This window comes from Astatotilapia calliptera, chromosome 13, assembly GCF_900246225.1.
Source record: "Astatotilapia calliptera chromosome 13, fAstCal1.2, whole genome shotgun sequence".
Lineage (NCBI taxonomy): Eukaryota > Metazoa > Chordata > Actinopteri > Cichliformes > Cichlidae > Astatotilapia > Astatotilapia calliptera.
In genome coordinates this window covers 26,448,193-26,467,621 of record NC_039314.1, presented here as the reverse complement: position 1 = coordinate 26,467,621, position 19,429 = coordinate 26,448,193, and the positions used below count along the sequence as shown (strand labels likewise).

Below are 19,429 nucleotides of genomic sequence, written 5' to 3'. Positions count from 1 at the left end.
TGGACCCTCAGACATCTATATCCTCTGAGTTTACTTGAGGATGAAAAATCATTCTTCTGAAATTGTCAGGTGTTACACAGATTTACTATCTTCCACATGCTTTGTACAGCCTTGCAGCTCTTACTGTTACAGAGCCATTCAACTCTCCTGCTTTTACTTGTGGGACAGAAATGATCTATGCAAAACAATTCAAAACATGAACAGAGTGTGGTTATTAATATTCTATATCTGATGGGTCCACAAGGGGGGAAAAAACATGAGAACAAAAGTTCAAAGGTTATACAGAGATGAACCTATAAACAGATAAAGTAGAGTTGTAAAGGACATGTGCAAAGGAAAGCAGATAAGAGCTGCTACCGTGAGGAAGAGCAGACGAGGAAAGGCGCTGAGAGAGGAACAAGGCATTATGGGGTAGAGATAATGACCTTAGTATGTTACACACGCAGTGCAAAGCAGAGCCAGAAGTACACCCATACTACATGTTTTCTGTCTGTGAATCCACTTTCTACTCCATCCCTCTCTCCTGCACACACACAGGGTCACACTCGCTGTGCTGTGGTTGATAACTCTTATCAGCAGTGGCCACAAAGCACACCAGCAGAACAATACCTTCTGATTTATAGACCTTTTCTATTTAACGCACTTTCACTCCACACTCATTCACATCTGAACATGAACGTGCTTGTAAGTGTCGGGGAAACATTTATGTGGTGTTTGTTTTGCTCAAGTGTAACCATATGGAGTTAGAGACACACTTTTAAGCGTGGAGTTTGACAAAAGACACACTTCTCTTTGCTTTGTGGCTGCAGCTCCGGGGCTGAACTCTGACCTTATGATGTAACAACTTGGCCTATTTTTTCCAAGTCCTCTGTGACTAAGCTGGAAGGGAGATAAAGGGAGTGAACTTCCAGTTTATTATATTGCAAAAAAAAAACAAAAGACACTGAACTTTGTTTTAAATCTCCTCATACTTATAGGATCCATATATTATTATGCTTTAATGTCAAGCGAATTTTATATACTGTGCAAAAAGCTAAAAAGCTGTTCACAAGAGCAGGATCTGAATCATTTAAATGCTTATGTTTGCCCCTGCTCAGTGACATTGTATTATTGTATGATGATTCAGATGATGAATTCTGACACACTGTTTTTTTGTGTCTTCCAGGAAGTGGCTTTGGTAAAAAATGCAAAGAGCTGAGCACAGAGAGAGATTTCTTCATGAGGATGAAATGCACGGTGACCAACAGAGGACGCACTGTCAACCTCAAGTCAGCCAGCTGGAAGGTAACAACTGCTACATCTACAAAGCATCACATCTGCAGCAACTGCACACACAAAATGAGATTATTACATTGTGAATAGATTTAGCCACATATTGGACACAAGTAGGGTTTAGATTTTAGAACAGGGTTGGGGGAACTCCAGGCCTCAAGGGCCAGTGTCCTGCAGGTTTTAGATGTGTTCTTGATCTAACACAGCTGATTTAAATGGCTAAATTACCTCCTCAACATGTCTTGAAGTTCTCCAGAGGCCTGGTAATGAACTAATCATTTGATTCAGGTGTTGACCCAGCGTGAGATCTAAAACCTGCAGGACACTGGCCCTTGAGGCCTGGAGTTCCATCATCCAGAGCAATTCATGATGCTGGTAGGAGTCTAGAAGCCCATATTAAAAGTTTAATGTTATATCCTTAAATAGCAATTCCACAAGCAATCTTGTGCAGCAACACAAGTAGTGTAACAAATAGTGTAGAGAAATGCTTTCTCTGGGTTGTATAGCAGTAATGCAAAGCATTATTTTCAAAGGTAAGAAGTACTTTACCGTTTTTTGAAGAACCTATCGCAGCCCTGGCCATTAATATCGACTAATGTGGGGCCAAAAAAGACATGACCACTACAATAGGTGTCTGCGTCATGGTAAATATGAACACTCAGATAGGGAAAACTGTAATAATCGCGCTATGGCTGCATGTTATTCACCACAGGGGTAACTCTGACACTGTGTAAACTCCATTTACACTCCTGCTGCTCTTCCTCAGGTGCTTCACTGCACTGGACAACTGAGGATGTACAACAGCTGCCCTCCGCGAGTGCTGTGCGGCTTCAAAGAGCCTCCGCTCACATGCGCTGTCCTGATGTGCGAACCGATACCACACCCGTCCAACATCGACACGCCGCTGGACAGCAAGACCTTCCTGAGCAGACACAGCATGGACATGAAATTCACCTACTGTGACGAGAGGTAGGCAGAAACATATTTTTTAGATTTTGTATTAAATGATAATATATGCTTCGGTGAATATATTTTTATGCACCTATATTTGGTTTGAACCTCAGCAGAGTTCAGTAGAGCAGCAGATTCACATTGCTGCCAATTAAAACACAACCATTAAAGTCTGACACACACACACACACACAGACACACACACACACACACAGAATATTTGAGCGATTGCAGTGTGTTGACTTAGCAGGTAAGAAAATAGAAGTTGGTGATGAAACATAAATTAATAAGGCGCTGTCATGACGTTGTCAGAGCGTGCCAAGTGTTAATGACCCTGGATTAGATCGTGAACAAGCCTAAAGCTGAAACATTTTTAAAGCTGCCAAACAAAATGACATCTGACATTGTGTCAGTTATCATTCGTCACTTGTAGGTTAGCATGAAAAGCGGCTATCTTAAACCCAAAGAACCTCATAGTTTGCGCCCAGATATTTCTTTCCCACTGGCACGAGAAGGGAACACAACGCATTTTCAGATTGGTGTTACACAATCGCATGCACGCAAATCTGTAATCTTATCAAGCCTCTCATGCAAGAGAAATGTTCCTTTTGTGTATTGCATGCACAGGTCTGTGCGTGACCGCACTACAAACAAGAGCCCATTTTCTTTTTCACCCTTTTTAGTGCAATTTAATAGCCGCCTAAATCTTCTCTCCAATTACGCAAATGAGTTTATTGTAGGTGGGTCGACCCTCCTGGCTCAGCAGAGACTTACACTCATTAGAGGAGGGACGGAAAGTTTCTTCAGCTCATGCCTGGCAGTGTGAGAGATGGAGGAAACAAAGAAGGAGAGAGAGGGGGAAAGAACAGAGACTTATCACTTAGGAATAATTAGTTCTTCAAGAGGGGTAACAATCAGAAGTTTAACCTTCTAGTTTGCTTAAACTCTGCTTGACCTAAGAAGAACAATTATTTCCTCCCCTCAATATCCCTGTTGATTCTTTATAATTTACTAAGTACAGTAAGAAAGTCCATTTTATGATTAAATACCAGCTTTATAAATGACGTATGGCTATTGGCTATATTCTCAATTCTACAGTATAAGGAATACAAACACAAAAGGACACAAAGGGAAGTTCTAAAGTTATACAACTTGGATAATTTAGACGTGGACAACACTTCTGTGTGTACTATGTTACTTTTAAGTGTCAATCAGAAACGTCATGCAAGTAATCACTACTTATCACAGTGCATGTTGTAGATTTATCAGTAATACAGGGACATTGACCCAAATATTACACTAAATTAGATACAATTTGTGTATTGTTGATTCCTGCATTAATTAATTTTAGAGTTTTAATTCAAACATTTGTATAAAATCATTTGTATGCAGACGATAGCCCGCAGGGTAATGTGCTCCTCTGCTTTGGTCTTCCTGTCATTTGTTACTTTTATATCTGTAATAATGTAAAGTACACCGTGATACAAAATAACATAAAAATAACAGTGAAACGCTTGTACTTACTTAACATGGAGGAAATGAATGGAAGGAAAGAAAAGAAAGCAATCACCATCGTAATCATCATTGTTATAATTTGAAGCTATTTTAGTTGTGACCATGTTTTATTAATGCTTTTGTTTCGTCTCTTTCCCCACTCTGACTCTCCTCTCTGGCCTTAATGCATTTTTTCCTTTTTTCATGTGTCTCTTTTTTTTTTTTTTTTTTTTAAACCCATTGTGCCTATGTACTCCTCTTCCCTCCAGACATTCATCCCCTCCCTTTCCTCCCTTCCCTCCCTTTCCTCACTACATCTGTCAGCGTTATGCAATCTCACTCTGTCCCTCACACAATAAATCCACCGCATCATCATCATCCGCTGACTGTTCATCTCAATGAAACTTTGGCTTCACACCTCCAAAGCTATCCAAAGGGCAATATAGATGATGAAAACTGTATTTTAACTGATTTGACATCAAAAAATGTTGAGAGTGATGATCAGAGGTACAAATAGGATGAAACGGAGTGAAAGAGTACATTTATACCTACTGGAAATTTGAAACATTTTTTTATGCTGCAGTGTATCCTATCCCTAAACTCTGGAGTCTATCCTCATGCCAGAGTGAAAACATTTTGGTGGCAGTTGGAGTAAAATCACATTCCTAGCACTTTAATTTGGGTTAAGTACAACTTATCTTCATTCTCTGTCCCAGTTTACCCTCCCCGGTCTCCTTATCCTGATAAAACCTTGTTTTCAGGGGCCCATTTCCTGTTGTAGGTTTGGATCATGTTCTCACAGCACAGTTTGTTTGGAAGAGGCTCTGCTTTTGACCCTTAGCCTAATTGTTGGCTTCTCAGTGAAGTCAAAATTACACTTATTTATATACGTTATTAACTTGAGTTTATTTGCTGTCAAAACAGCCTGAAGCTAAGTATGTAATTATTTTCAGCACTCAAAAACTTCATTTAAATTAGTGCACCTGTAATCAGATTACAGTAATCCTGTTATTTATTCTCAAAACCTCTACTTACTGGCGAAAGAGTTGGAGAGAAATAAAAGGGAGTTTTATAAACGTGGTTATTGAAAGCCAGCAACAAAATCCTGATTAACAATGTGAACTTGTGATGAGAGACGAGAGATTAGCTGTTCCCAGAAGCACCGGGAGGTTGGAGACAGAACGAGCAATTCTTATTTTTGGAAATCTATCCACCTCTCAGTTTGATTTCCAAATGGTACATGATGTCTTTTTAAGTTCAGGATGAAGTGCAGGATTTGTGTTTTGAGTCGTACATGTGAGAAAAGTTCAAATAATAAGTAAAAGCCCGTGTCTTATTAGATGTCTGTGTCTGTGTTCCAGGGTAACAGAGTTGATGGGTTACACTCCCGAGGATCTGCTGGGTCGTTCCATCTACGACTTCTACCACGCCTTGGACTCAGACAGTGTCACCAAGAGTCATCAAAACTGTAAGTACACGCTCGGACCTTAAAAAAGACTTTGAACGCCTCAAACATCAAATATGAAGCAAAACAAGCCACGGTGATTCAGCTATGAACGCAATCCGCACGTGTAGTTTGCCTTTAGCTAAGATCTAAGCCTGCGTTTCCTCAGATTTTGCTCGTAGCAGTAAGCGATTGGTTCAAAAACCTGATGAAATATGGAGCAACTCTTAAACAATAATTAGAGCCTTTCTGCATGGTTGCTAGTATTGGCAGCCATCTTGAAATGGCACATTCGAGGCACTTAATAATAATAATAATGGATTGGATTTATATAGCGCTTCTCAAGGCACCCAAAGCGCTTTACAATGCCACTATTCATTCACTCTCGCATTCACACACTGGTGGAGGCAAGCTACGATTGTAGCCACAGCTGCCCTGGGGCAGACTGACAGAAGCGAGGCTGCCATATCGCCTCTGGCCAACACCAGTAGGTGGTAGGGTAAAGTGTCTTGCCCAAGGACACAACGACCAGGACAGAGAGCCTGGGGATCGAACCGGTGACCTTCCGGTTACAGATGCGCTTCCCAACCCCCTGAGCCACGGTCACCCAAACTTACTTTGAAGGATTCCCTAAATGAACTCTAATTTTAGTGATCAGGATGTAAAAACTGCATAATCACTAGCCAGATCAGCTAAACGCTTCAAACTTGTAGTCAGCTGGTAATACAGCCTAAAGTTTGAGTGACGATATTGGGGGTTTTTCTTGTCAGACATTTTTGTTTCATTAAATTTTATTTTTATTTTCTTTATTTATGTTTTAGGTAGACAAATACATTTATCCTTGTTTAGACATATGTGGATGTCTGTGTGTATGTAAAGAGCAGCAACATGGTATTAAGATGTCTGTTATTAAATTAGGTGCATCCACTGATGGCCTGATGAGGTTTGCACATCTGATGCCACAAACACAGTGGACAGGGGACCAGGTGGCCTCTATTACAATCTAATAAGTGTGTGTGTGTGTGTGTGTGTGTGTGTGTGTGTGTGTGTGTGTGTGTGTGTGTGTGTGTGTGTGTGTGTGTGTGTGTGTGTGTGCGCGTGCGAGCGCGCGCATGCGGACAAGGCTCTGAAGTGTCATGGCTATTCTCTTCACTGACAGTACTGTATCATTAGAGGCTTTGACAGTGCACGAGGGAAAGTGGTAATTTAGTTCCTTAAAACCACCCCTGCAACATAATGGCTGTGTGTGTCTGTGTGTACACAGCAAAAAATGCTCTTGTTACAAAGAGGATTATGCTTTTCTTTTTCTTTTTTTCCCTCCTGGCATATCTGGGCCAACACTAATCCTGATATTTTCTTTGAAAAGTAAAACTGTACTTTCCAAAAAGTTGATTCGCTACATCCAGATGACCAGAATCAACTTTCCTTACTTGGATGATTGAGTATGCATCAAGACACAAAACTGTACCTAATTTGATATTTTACTTTTCACAGAAAATAATATTTTCATCCAAAACTTTCATCATTTAAAAAGATGTCAAGCAGAAACTTAAAGAAGCAGTACAACCCAAATACTTCCCCCTGTAGCCTGTAGTGGTGTGTTTCAGTCTAGATTGTAATGGTGTGAGTTTCAGAGCTGTACAAGTCTTTGCTGCCTGTTTCATTAAACTAAAAGCACTCTCCCTGTCTTACCATGAAGTAAAAAATAAAATAAACCAACAACTTTTTCCACACTCAATTAGTCCAAAATCATAAAGCCAAATTGTGGTTTTACAATTTTCTCCATTCACTAGTCAGATAAAACATGCCGCTAGCTAACATTACCCTCAATAGAGACTGGATGACATTAATGCATACAGCCAAGCACGAGCCTCTCATCACAGTTGGGTCTTTCTCCACAATCATGCAGTTTATAGGTGTAGTTTAACTGAATGAAAATAGTTTATGGGGGAAACTGCTTACAATTAAAGATCGATTTATTTTGTGCAATTTTAAATGCAAATTTTTAAATTCTGTTTTTGATACTTCAATAACCATAAGAAGTATAGAATATGACTGTCATATTTTAGTATTAAAGAGAACATGGACAATATTTCCGAAAATGGTAATTCACACTGAAACGGTCTGGATGGATTAAAAAACACCGCAGGCCCAAAGTAATAATATCTAAAAGCATCTGGGGTAATAAGTGCATTCTTTTTAAATAAATAAAAAAAACAAAGTAACTCACATTCACAAAAGTCAAATTATTATGACTTTTTAAATCAAAGACTTACTTTGAAAGGTTGGCTCAAAAAACAAAAAAACAATAGGCTTAAAAAACAGACCCATTGTGCTTGAAACAGAAATATTTCAGCACATATTGGGATTGTTTGATACCAAGTTGTCTTTTGAAGTTTTGCACTTCCAAAGTTGACCTTTTAGACATGTTCTTTTGGTCTCGCTGCACTTTAATTTTGCATGTCAACAAAAACCAAAAAAGTGACTTGAAAGAGGATTGTAGTCCTCGGGTTTTTGTTTAGTGTGCTGCATGTGAATTTTTTTTCTTTTAGCCATGTTCTCTTTCCACTGATCTTAAGTCATCTGCATCCGCAGCCCTTAGCTGTCTGACATTTGCCAAGATAAAGGACTCTCTATCCATCTGAACGTCTCACAAACACAGACGAGCCGCTCTCACGGCCAACGTGACCAGCCTGTCGATCAGCACATGCTAACAGTGTTCTCTGCTACATGCAGTGTTGTCCCCTCCAAGCTTTCTCAACAGTCTTACTTGCGCGCGCACGCACACACACACACACACACAGGGAGTCACTGGCCTTATGTACGCTTTGTGACCATTCCTACGCCTTTCCCACGCCAGTGCTGAACTTTGGACTGTAGCCAGAACATTTCCTTCTCGAGTCAAAGTCAAACATCCCGCCTTGTCCCGCTTACAAATATTTGCTTGATTTTTAAAGGATTATGCAAATATTTAACAAATAATTAGCCAATCTGGACTTTAAACACCTAAATAAAAACAAAGTATAAAAATCCACCACATACAGTTGTGGTCAAGATTTTACAGGCACTCCAAATGGGCATGAATTTAATACTTTCTTTGATCTGTTCTCTTCCTAGAATAGATCTTTTAATAACCTTAAAAAGCAAAAATTGACTTTATTTGGATTTCCTCTAATACACACATGGTCAAAAGTACACATGCAAGCTCCAATATATACATAAACTCACATAAATCTTTTAATAAGTAGTACTGAAGGTTTACACCGTCTTCTAATTTGACTGGCCTGAGGCTTATGAACTTTACTACTGATGTGACCTTTGATTGGAAAGTTGCAACACAGAAGATTAAACAGTCCATCTGTCACTGACATCGACAGACTGAAAAGAACTGTCAGTTTATTTTCTCTTTGGTTTTGTTTCCTCATCAGAAGATTACTCACTGGGTTATACAACAATGTGAACGCGTCACAATTTTACGCATGAACAACAAAAACTCAACAAGTACTCTCGGTGAGTAATTTCTGAGTAATAAGGAAGAACACTGATTACATTGGCCCTGTTTAAAGCAGTCCTGTACACTTGAGGACAGTAGCTGAAATCAAATTCAGCGCAGTTTTATTTAGTGCCAGTCAACAGTCATCTCATGGCATTTTAAATCGTTATGTAAAGACTAATAAAAATGACAACAAAAGGTGAACATGGAGAAATGACTTAATAAAACCCTGACCAGTAAAAGATGGAGACTTTTAAAACTAAAGACATGTAATGTTCCAGATCCTGACATTATTGTTTCAGTGTCATTCACTTTCGAGTCAAATCAGTGTGCCACTTTTGAAGAATAAAGGAAGTATGCTCACAGTTTCAGGAAAATTGTTTTATATCTGCTTTAAACTTGCAAGCAATAACGCCAATGTTATTCATAGCTTCTTTTTTGTTTCTTCTTCTCTTCCTTATGCAGTGTGTACCAAGGGTCAGGCAGTAAGCGGTCAGTATCGTATGCTGGCTAAGAATGGGGGTTACGTCTGGGTAGAAACCCAGGGAACTGTCATTTATAACAGCCGCAACTCTCAGCCGCAGTGCATCGTGTGCATCAACTATGTCCTCAGGTAAGAGTCTTCATTTTTAATCCAAGTTTCCCTCAATTAAATGCCATCTTTGCCTGGATTTAATCATAAAATATTCAGATTTCTATATCTCAAAGTTCAAATTTGCTGTGTTTTCTCCAATCCGTAGTGACATTGAGGAGAAGTCGATGATTTTGTCCCTGGGGCAGACGGAGTCCCTGTTCAAGCCACGACACATGAGCAGCTTCTTCAGTCCTGGAGTGGGCATGAGCGGAGAGCCTGGAGATGCCCTCTTCAGTAAATTCAAAGAGGAGCCGGAAGATCTCGCTCAGCTTGCTCCAACACCTGGAGACACGATCGTTTCCCTCGACTTCAGTCAGTATTTACTTCTGTAAAACTGTGTCTGTTATGGTCACAGTATTCTTCCACCTTACTTTGGCAAAAACAATATAGCAGAAACAACTTTTTAATACAGTTTCCTTTTGTCTTTTTTAAAAAATTGGCTCAAATTTGTGATTCTTTTTCGCAGGTCGTGTTCAGTTTGAAGAGCCCCAGCAGCCAGCATACTCCCAGGTGTCTGTTTCAGCCATGGCCCCTCCGGGACCACCGTCCTGGGCCAGTGAGAGCCACAAGTCTGCCTCCAATGCCTCTGGACCCCCAACTGCAGCTCCAGGGGACGTGGGTAAAATGGCCGGTGGTTCGTTCACTGTGCAGCAGAATCCTCCATCGGGCAGCGCCACTCCGAGCCTCAGCAGCTGCTCCACGGTGAGGACAGCGCGACAGGGCACGACTGAGAGCCAGTTTGTGAAATTGAAAAGAGTAATTAGTTAGTGAGCGAGTGACTGGTTGGTTACACTTGTTCCATGGTTTATTCTTTCAGTGTGCGATGAGGTCACTAAAACTGGGCAGAGTGTGTGAGAATAACGGGGGTGGTTATTTGGATGGAATAGGCTCGTAGCAGTGAATAGTGCCTTTGTCAAAACTCATCTCTCTTGTTTCTCTTATGTATTAGTCCTTTTTGTCTGTGTTTATCATTTTCTTTCTCTCCACTTCTCTCATTCAAATCTAATTTCTTCCTTTTGTTCATCCTTCCCTCTGTCCTTCACCTCTGCAGCCCAGCAGCCCAGATGATTACTACAGCTCAGTGGAGAGTGACCTGAGGGTGGAGCTCACAGAGAAGCTGTTTGCTCTGGACACAAAGGGAGACAGTTCTGCAAACACTGAGGTGTGTGTGTGTGTGTGTGTGTGTGACCAAAGTTGTGTAGAGTTAGTGAATTTTATGTTAACTCAGACAAACAAAGAAAAAAGCCTGAATTAACCAGCTCAACATATGTATTCTGTATCATTAGCTTTTTAATTTACTGCTATAGTGTCTTTGACCTTTAGCTTATAAATCTGTGAGAAAAGCATCCAGGACATTTTCCATTTTATGTTAGTATTTCTTCAATTTAACGAGTACTGGATTAAACAAAACTATAAATCAGTGGTTTACATATTTGAGTGGCTGCTGATAAAATATTAGTGCTCACAATGATGTTTTTATTATTGAGTTCCTAATGTAATCATCATAATCCTGTTAGTCTAAACTGAGTGGCAGTTTATGAACACTGCAGCATTATCTCAGCCACAAATACTCACATGTCTAAAGCAATAATTTATAGTTTTCACCAAATGCTTAAAAGGATCTCTTTTCTTAAATATTTGTGTTGAAAAAACAAAACAAAAATTATTTCTGCTATCCAGAGGGACTTGAATGATTTGGACCTGGAGACTCTGGCTCCTTATATCCCTATGGATGGAGAGGACTTCCAGCTCAATCCCATTGTCACAGAGTCAGAGCCCCTGGAGGCAGCTCCAGCAGGATCCATGGGGAGCAACACCAGCCTGCCCCAAATTAACCAGACCACCCAGCAGAGTTTCAACAATGTGGCCAGCCTCTTACAGCCCCTGTCCACCTCCTCCCAATCCCCAGGCCACTACCAGCGTGCGACATCTTCATCCTGGGCTGGAGGGGAAAAGAGAGTCTCCAGCCAGGGGAATGCAGATCCCCATGGAAGGTCATACATGATGGGGCATCTGCACAATCCCCCATACCAGGCCCCGGCCAGCTCCCCGCTGTCCTCCATGGGTGGCAGTCAGAATCTGCAGTGGCCACCAGACCTGCTGTTGACTTACCAACAACAACCACGGCCCACCAAAGCCTGTCTGATGGACACGATGTTGGAAGAACGGCCATCCTGCAAGCAGAACATGCCACATGGCATGCAGAAACAGAGGTGACTTAACTATGAGTCTCTTATTTTAGTGCTCAAGGAAAATTTAACTTGATGCATATAACTGTGAAAATATAAGACTAAAAGGAATAAGGAATAAAAACCTTAACAACATGATTTAAATAAAAAAGGGTGTTGACCACCAAATTCTCTTTATTATTGCCGCAATTATTTAAGGGGTTTTAAGGGGTATTTATTATTTTCTTCTTTTTTTTGGGTTGTATGGAAGCCCCAAACGCAATTTCATTGTTCTTGACAATGACAATAAATAAATAAATACTAAAATACTATTAATAAAAAAAATTTTCATCCACTTTGTGTATGCAGGTCCATCGACAACTTTGTACAAGCTTACAGAGACATGAGTCCAGCCAGAGTGGCCATGGCCAACAGTATGAAGCGCTCCTTCAGCCAGATGGCTGTGGTGAGTTCCTCCGACTCCTACCGTACAGCAAAAGTTCCACTGCAACTTAAAGTATTCAGTGTAACATAGTGCATTATTTTGAGGCATTAGTGTTCCACGCAAGGTTGCATGTTAGTTTCCAAACCACGATTTAAATTCTTGAGTTTGATAGTTTGCCTAAAAAAATATCTGCATGCACAACCTGCTAATCAATTGAGTATGACTGTTTCAGGGTGAAAGCAAGCTGCCAGAGTTCATATGGAAGAAGATAAGGAGTGACAGTTGCATGGATCGTTCCCTCTGTGCAGGATCACTGGCAGGTATGCTTGTGCAGCAAATGGATGGAAACCATGTTTTATCATCTCTTCCACGCATCAGCTGCACCTTTTTAACCTCTCGCTCTCTCCTCTCAGAGTCGGAGATGGCGAGAATGATGCCAGGGAACATGGCTCCATGTCTCAACTCGCTGCAACAACACAGGAAGTCACTGTACGCAGGAAATGGTCGAAATGAAAAAGGCTTTCCCCAAAAGAGCTGTGACTACAGAGAGTATAACATGCTGCCTTCTAACAAGTGTGAGGGTGAGCTGGAATTACTAACATTTACAGATTTTAGTCAGCTAATATCACTGTGTGGACAGTTAAAGCACTCATTTAGTCTTCTGTTTAATTTAAAGTACTTTTACGTTGCAGAATATATGACTCGGCCATTAACATCTTGCTCTGACTAAATCTACTCATGTCAAGTGGTCTTCTAATTCAAATAAACAAGTAAATCACTGACACACAGGGATTTTCTTTATTTCTGTCATTTTCTAGGCATAGCCAGTCGTTTGCTGGGGCCTTCATTTGAACCCTCCTTTCTGCCGGAGTTGACCCGCTATGACTGCGAGGTCAATGTCCCGCTGCAGGGCAACCTGCACCTCCTCCAGGGCTGTGACCTGCTGAGAGCCCTGGACCAGGCCACCTAGAGCCCCAGATTCAAACACCGACATAAACCTGGACTTACTCCCTGCCCTGAGCCTCAACCTGCAGCACGAGACTTAAGCCTTTCTTTACCTTTGTACCTCTAGGCCTTCTATGAGCCCTAAAGCTCAGCTAACTATAGAGAATGGTATTAATGGCCACATCCTGCCTTATTTAGCCCCACACTCTTTTCCCCATCCCTTTTTAAGTTCTCTGTGTAGACCAAGCTGAGTTATCAGGGTCAAGCCACATGCACCCCTTTCCCTGCCAAGCTCTTGACTCATATCAGATGCAGGTTGACCACCATTGAGCCAAACATCAAATGACCCGCATGTATAACAAACGATCACTGGTCAAAAAAAAAGGTCAATGCTGCACATTTAATACATGACAATGGTCACACCATCACATTAATTAAGAGTTTTGACACTGGGATCTCACCGGGTTTGGTATAGATGCCAACAGGGTGGCAAAGCTATGTTTGAAAACACATCCTGAACTCGGGTCTCTGGTGTAAAGGGGTGTTAGTGGTGTGGAAGAAAACCTGCCTCAAAGGCCAGCTCTGCTCAAACATCTACAGCCACATCACCCTGACTACCAGCCGATTCCTGCTTAGGTTTAGCAAAGCGGGAATCTGTGAGCAGTGGGTCTCTGACCTACGTCCTGATATGGACTCTATGCAGCTCAGATCCCAGCCCTACTGCTCTTCTAGCTAAAGCATTTGGCTCAGAAGAGATGATATTATACTACCTACACATGAACAGAGACACGGTCTTCTTTCACATTTGCATGTTTTACCAGCAACTTGTAGACACAGCGCAGTTGAAGCTTCAAGCAAGAGTTGGGTATCATGAACTGTGGTAAATTGTAGCCATTTTAAAGATTTCTTAAGAATCCTTTACACTATTGTATTCTCATTACGGACACCCAAAGATGATTTCTTTTTAATCATAGTGGTGCAATATGCTGGACTGGAGTACTTTACAGTGCGGCCAGATGTAATGTTGTAACTTTGCGGTAATCTGTATTAATTTCATTTCCTCTATGCCCAAGACTTAAAATATACTCCAATTTAAGTATTATTTTAATCTTTAGAGAATTAAAGGTTGAAAGGCTATGACCAGAACCAGAACTGCCGAGCAGAATCGGAAGCAGTAAAAGTGATACCCAGCCTTGCTCAAGCCTTTTTCCACATATTCACATTCATCAGCCTGCCTCGTTTTGTCTGAATCCATCCCATAAATCACTGTAGCATATCTCTGCTGCTTTAGTAGATAAACTAGTAGCATTAGATCTGTATGTTTCAAATGACATATCATTATTGTAAATAGTCTTTTCTTCTTTTTCTGAATTGAGATATTGAAGCTTTTATGAAATTCCCCCAGTTTATTCAATCCAAACTGACCGGACACTTCACCACATTAACACTGCCTTTTTTTTTTCTTCTTTAGTTCTTACTCAACGTTCTACATTCTCTTATTTTCTCTGTCTCTCACTCTCTCTCTGACACTGTAATAAACATATTGCAATATATGTAATCTGAACATTTAAGATTTAACATCTTCATCTTAAATCTGTCTAAACACGCTTTCCTCACTTTAGTGTCTCAGTCAGGTGTGTAGCTTGTGTGGATACAGGGTTATTTTCTTATTGTGCAATTATTTCATTGAGCTAAAACTTAGATTGTCAGTAACAAAGCTAGACTTTATGTACATAATCAATAGCCTGCACAAAGGAATGTGACATGCACACACTGTAAGAGTTCATATGATTAAATGTTATTAGCTAACACACATTTTATGCAATACAGGAAACCATAAAGACCAGACCAGTGGTGTGCATAGACTATGAGGGGACCAGGGACTGTTTGAAAAAGGGGGACACCTTTGTGTGGTGGTGGGGGTGTTTTGGTTTCGTTATTGTCCTGCACCTGTACTTGGGGAAGCTTTAAGAAAAAGTTTGCATGATTTGCTGAATCCTGTCGTGCCACGGTTTTACATTTAGTTTGAGACACTTATTGGTTTGAATTATGTACAGTACACAACAAAATTGTTAGCAGACAAGCTGTACAATCAATGTAGGAAGCACAGCTTGAAAAAGAAATGTGGTTTGCAGAATGCTTAGAGAATGGTCAGGTGGTAAAGTATGTGAGATTTGTCACTGGTATGCTCTTTTAAGCCAACTGGAGAGCATTTGAGCCCAACACAGGGGGCACTTGGGCTAATCACAAGTGCCGTGGGAGGGATCAAAAGGGCACTTTAGCTGATCAGGTGGGCACTTGAGCTGTCTAGACGGGCAGCTGAGGGGTGTTTTTTGGGGGACCCAGTAGAGCCGAAATAGCGCTTAGCTTAAGCGGCTCTAGTAACCTCTGTTGCCCCTTGGTGTTTTATTAGGGCAAAAGATCATGACCTCCTGTGCACACCGCTGCACATAACAGACAGGGTAAAGACTGCAGCGTTGACATGATCACTTACTCATTCAGACAATGCATATGTACATAGCAGCAGCCATGGTTTTAATGCAGTACAGCAGCCTGTGACATGACTTGAAAGTGGAGTTTATATAATTTTCTTAAAGATTAGGACAAGGCCAGTTTTTCTTTACTCACAAACCAAGTGGCTGCCAGTTACAGAAAGCTTTAAGGCTTTGATTATTACTTGCCATAAGAGCAGATTTTGAAACTAATTTTTCATCCAAACATTGTCAGTATGTCTTCAGTGAAATACAGTTTTTCTGTTCTTTCCTCTCAAAGTATTTTCTTAAGCTCAGTCTATATTTTTGAGGTAATTGTCTCTGTGTGGTGACCACTTTGAGCTTTGTACACATATGTTATGTATTTAAAACAGAACTAATGTTAAAGATGGTGTTTTTCGTGTTTGTGTCCTGGTACTTTGTCCTTACCTTACCCCCCCATAGATGCAGTTAGAGCCAGTCCCTCACAGTGCTGTTTCTTCTTGTGCTGTTTCTGTGTTGTGGTGGCATTTTTTTTTTTTTTTTTATTCTATCCTAAAATATCCATGGAATCTGTTGGCTGGCCAGTACTGTTGTTGTTCTTGCTTTAAAAATAACAAGAAAAAAAATCAGATAAAAAAACAACAACAACAAAACAAGAGGTAAATATCAGTTTTCTAAGTTTCACTTTTCAGATATGTAGCATTTTGAATATTGTAAGGAAGGTGAAGTTGCCACATTGTTAATCACATAGTTTTCCAGTTGCATATATAAAAGCAAAAGGTGCTTCATAGACATTGTATCATTGTCATTTGTAGAACTTTTATTACATCTCTTGGATCCACTAACACTGTATTTTGATGTTCTCCGCCTGATGTGCTCAACTTCTTTCAAGTTCATTTTAATCATTATGATGTGCCTTATGACTTTATGGTTGTCTCAACATACCGAGGTCACCCTTCAAGTGCACAGTTTGTTCCTTTAGATCTGTAGATGGCATACTGTAGGTCTGCGGGGGATGATTATCAAATGCAATCTTAACTTGACATTGCATCTTAAGTTAAAGGTAAATTCTTTTCTCCTGTTTGCTGCATGAATCTAAATTTGGATATGAAATTGAGATATTTTCTCGCAGCCAAGTAGAAGATATCAATCTAAAAATAAAACCCCCAAAAGTTTTTTTTTTTTTTTAAAGAAATATAGATTATTGTTAAATACAAATTTGTCATGTGTTTTATAATATTTGGAGAAAACATTCACAGTTGGAATGATTTTGATGATAACTCTTCAGATTTTGCGCCACTGTAGCTTTCTTTCACTTATTCCTTAAATATACCCAAACCTAATAGAGCTTTTGGGATCTATTTAGATCCTAATTGATCAGCAGTGATGAGCCAGTCTCTTGGATTTGAGTAGAATCCCATTAGAACCAATCCTTCCTTTTGATAACAAATTAAGCTTTGTGTGAGGCTTATCAGATGACCTGTTTGCTAATGAGGCTGCTTGTGGGTTTTTAGAATTAGTTGGGTGGGGGAAAAAAGATTTGACTGTAATGTTAAGCTCTTATATTTTAATATATAGTGTCTCAACATGCTGCTTCAGTCAGCGCTCATGTGCCTATAAGGGTTTTCTGGTACTGAGTGGTGCTAAAGGTGTCTGTTACAAGCATAATTTTGTAAAATATCAAAAGATTATGTTGAAACTGTGCCAAAAAAGAGGAAGGGGACAGTCCTGATAACAATTAAAAAAAAAAAAAATGCAGTAGGTAATTACACAATGAAAATGTGCAATTACTTCTAAATTAATTACCTCTAAATTTCCTCTAGTTAACCGCATATAATTAGGCCAAATCTGTCAGGAGGAAGAGTTTTAACAGTAAAATTGCAACCAAAACTTGATCAAAATTTGCAACAATCTCAAATAAGAGGAGATGTAAAGAAGTGAAGTTCAGTTGAAGGACAAATGAAATGACAGACTTCCTGTTCAGCCTGCCTACCTGCGCCATATTTCTCCACTTGCCAATTTGATAAATCACTTCTTTGTTTCTCCTCTCCTCTTCACTCCTTTCACTTTACCAAAATGTTTCTTTTCAACCCAAAAGAAGAGGCCATTTATACCCTTGATTAAATTGGAAGTTTTTCATATTTGGAGTAAAAAGAGGCTTCAATTAAATGCTAATAATGTTTGTAGGATTATGTACAGTGTTTGAAATATATAAAAATATAGAAACATTGGTTTCCAGAAAAGCACCTTACAGCATGTTTGAAGCATGTTATCGTTTTTTAATTGCAAATTTTATGTGCAATATAAACTAGTAAAGAATCTCAGTGGTAAGTGAAATATTACAAACCAAAGATGTATTTAGTGTGAGGAAATATGCACAGCGACAAAGAACAGCACCTCAGATGAGTTTAAATGACCTCATCAGATAAGAAAGAAACTGTGGTAATGCATGTGGAAAAAGTTGGCTACACGGAAGTTGATTTAAAAAGAAGGAAAAAAAACTCCACTAGCTTTGGTCAGAAAATTAAAAGCTATTATGTTGTTAGCATTCAGCAGCTACCATGAAACTTGTTGAATGCCAAATAGGTGAAATGTATGTCCAGTGTTGAAATAAAACAACAACTAAGATATGTTGCAAAGTCGGAAATTAAAGGGGGTAAAAGCAAAAAACAAACAAACAAAAACTCCTTCCCTGAAGAAATGTCGAAGAGACATGAGCATTAGTGACGCTAACCCAAAAAAAAATTATTGGGTCTTTAGCTTTGTGTTTTAACTCTAGGAGGCTTATCACCAGTGCGCAACATACTGTGCTGCTTGAAGGGTAAAGTGACAAATCATTCAGGAGTTAATCCACTCACTCATCGCGCTTCCTCTTTAAAAAGATATCTGCATTTTATCTTTGGCTTGTGTAACAGGGTTTTTGTTTTTCCTTATGGGATCCATGTTAAGCTACTTGTATTCTGTTCTGTCAATGTCATACAATACCATTTAGATTTTTTTTAAAAAATATGCTTAAAATCTATGTTGATGATATTATTATTATTATTATTATTATTATTATTATTATTATTATTACAACAATGTGGGGAATGTAACCCAATAAGAAGTTTGTGTTTCTGCACTGATATCTTATTAAAGCATACTGATCTTACCCTTATTCATCAACTATATGTGTGTATGTTTTATTTGGAGATAGAGATAGTAATATACACGGAGTGCAGAATTATTAGGCAAATGAGTATTTTGTCCACATCATCCTCTTCATGCATGTTGTCTTACTCCAAGCTGTATAGGCTCGAAAGCCTACTACCAATTAAGCATATTAGGTGTAAAGTGTAAAGTGATCTTGTTAGTCCCCATAGGGAAATAGTTCCTCTGCATTTAACCCATTCACCCAGTGAAGCAGTGGGCAGCCACCAGTGCAGCGCCCGGGGAGCAGTGTGTAGGGACGGTACCTTGCTCAGGGGTACCTCAGGGTAGCCGTTCAGTGGAGTCGAACCCCCGACCTTCCGATCATGGGGCTACCACTCTACCTACTGAGCTATCCCTGCCCCCAGGTGATGTGCATCTCTGTAATGAGAAGGGGTGTGGTCTAATGACATCAACACCCTATATCAGGTGTGCATAATTATTAGGCAACATCCTTTCCTTTGGCAAAATGGGTCAAAAGAAGGACTTGACAGGCTCAGAAAAGTCAAAAATAGTGAGATATCTTGCAGAGGGATGCAGCAGTCTCAAAATTGCAAAGCTTCTAAAGCGTGATCATCGACCAATCAAGCATTTCATTCAAAATAGTCAACAGGGTCGCAAGAAGCGTGTGGAAAAACCAAGGCGCCAAATAACTGCCCATGAACTGAGAAAAGTCAAGCGTGCAGCTGCCAAGATGCCACTTGCCACCAGTTTGGCCATATTTCAGAGCTGCAACATCACTGGAGTGCCCAAAAGCACAAGGTGTGCAATACTCAGAGACATGGCCAAGGTAAGAAAGGCTGAAAGACGACCACCACTGAACAAGACCCACAAGCTGAAACGTCAAGACTGGGCCAAGAAATATCTCAAGACTGGTTTTTCTAAGGTTTTATGGACTGATGAAATGAGAGTGAGTCTTG

General features: G+C 40.0%; 1 protein-coding gene across 1 annotated transcript in view; it reads left to right on the top strand.

Annotated features, from left to right (window-relative positions):
- The window catches only part of epas1b (endothelial PAS domain protein 1b), a 49,107-nt gene extending 30,622 nt beyond the window's left edge, over nucleotides 1-18,485 (top strand). Inside the window, exons 5-16 of the mRNA XM_026190710.1 lie at nucleotides 1,166-1,284; nucleotides 2,039-2,241; nucleotides 5,079-5,185; nucleotides 9,120-9,267; nucleotides 9,395-9,600; nucleotides 9,755-9,990; nucleotides 10,340-10,450; nucleotides 10,969-11,501; nucleotides 11,826-11,922; nucleotides 12,134-12,221; nucleotides 12,315-12,482; nucleotides 12,720-18,485. Of these exons, the coding sequence (XP_026046495.1) occupies nucleotides 1,166-1,284; nucleotides 2,039-2,241; nucleotides 5,079-5,185; nucleotides 9,120-9,267; nucleotides 9,395-9,600; nucleotides 9,755-9,990; nucleotides 10,340-10,450; nucleotides 10,969-11,501; nucleotides 11,826-11,922; nucleotides 12,134-12,221; nucleotides 12,315-12,482; nucleotides 12,720-12,871 (2,168 nt within the window). The 3' untranslated portion in view covers nucleotides 12,872-18,485. The remainder of the gene's footprint in view (nucleotides 1-1,165; nucleotides 1,285-2,038; nucleotides 2,242-5,078; nucleotides 5,186-9,119; nucleotides 9,268-9,394; nucleotides 9,601-9,754; nucleotides 9,991-10,339; nucleotides 10,451-10,968; nucleotides 11,502-11,825; nucleotides 11,923-12,133; nucleotides 12,222-12,314; nucleotides 12,483-12,719) is intronic.
- The last annotated feature ends 944 nt before the right edge of the window (nucleotides 18,486-19,429 follow it).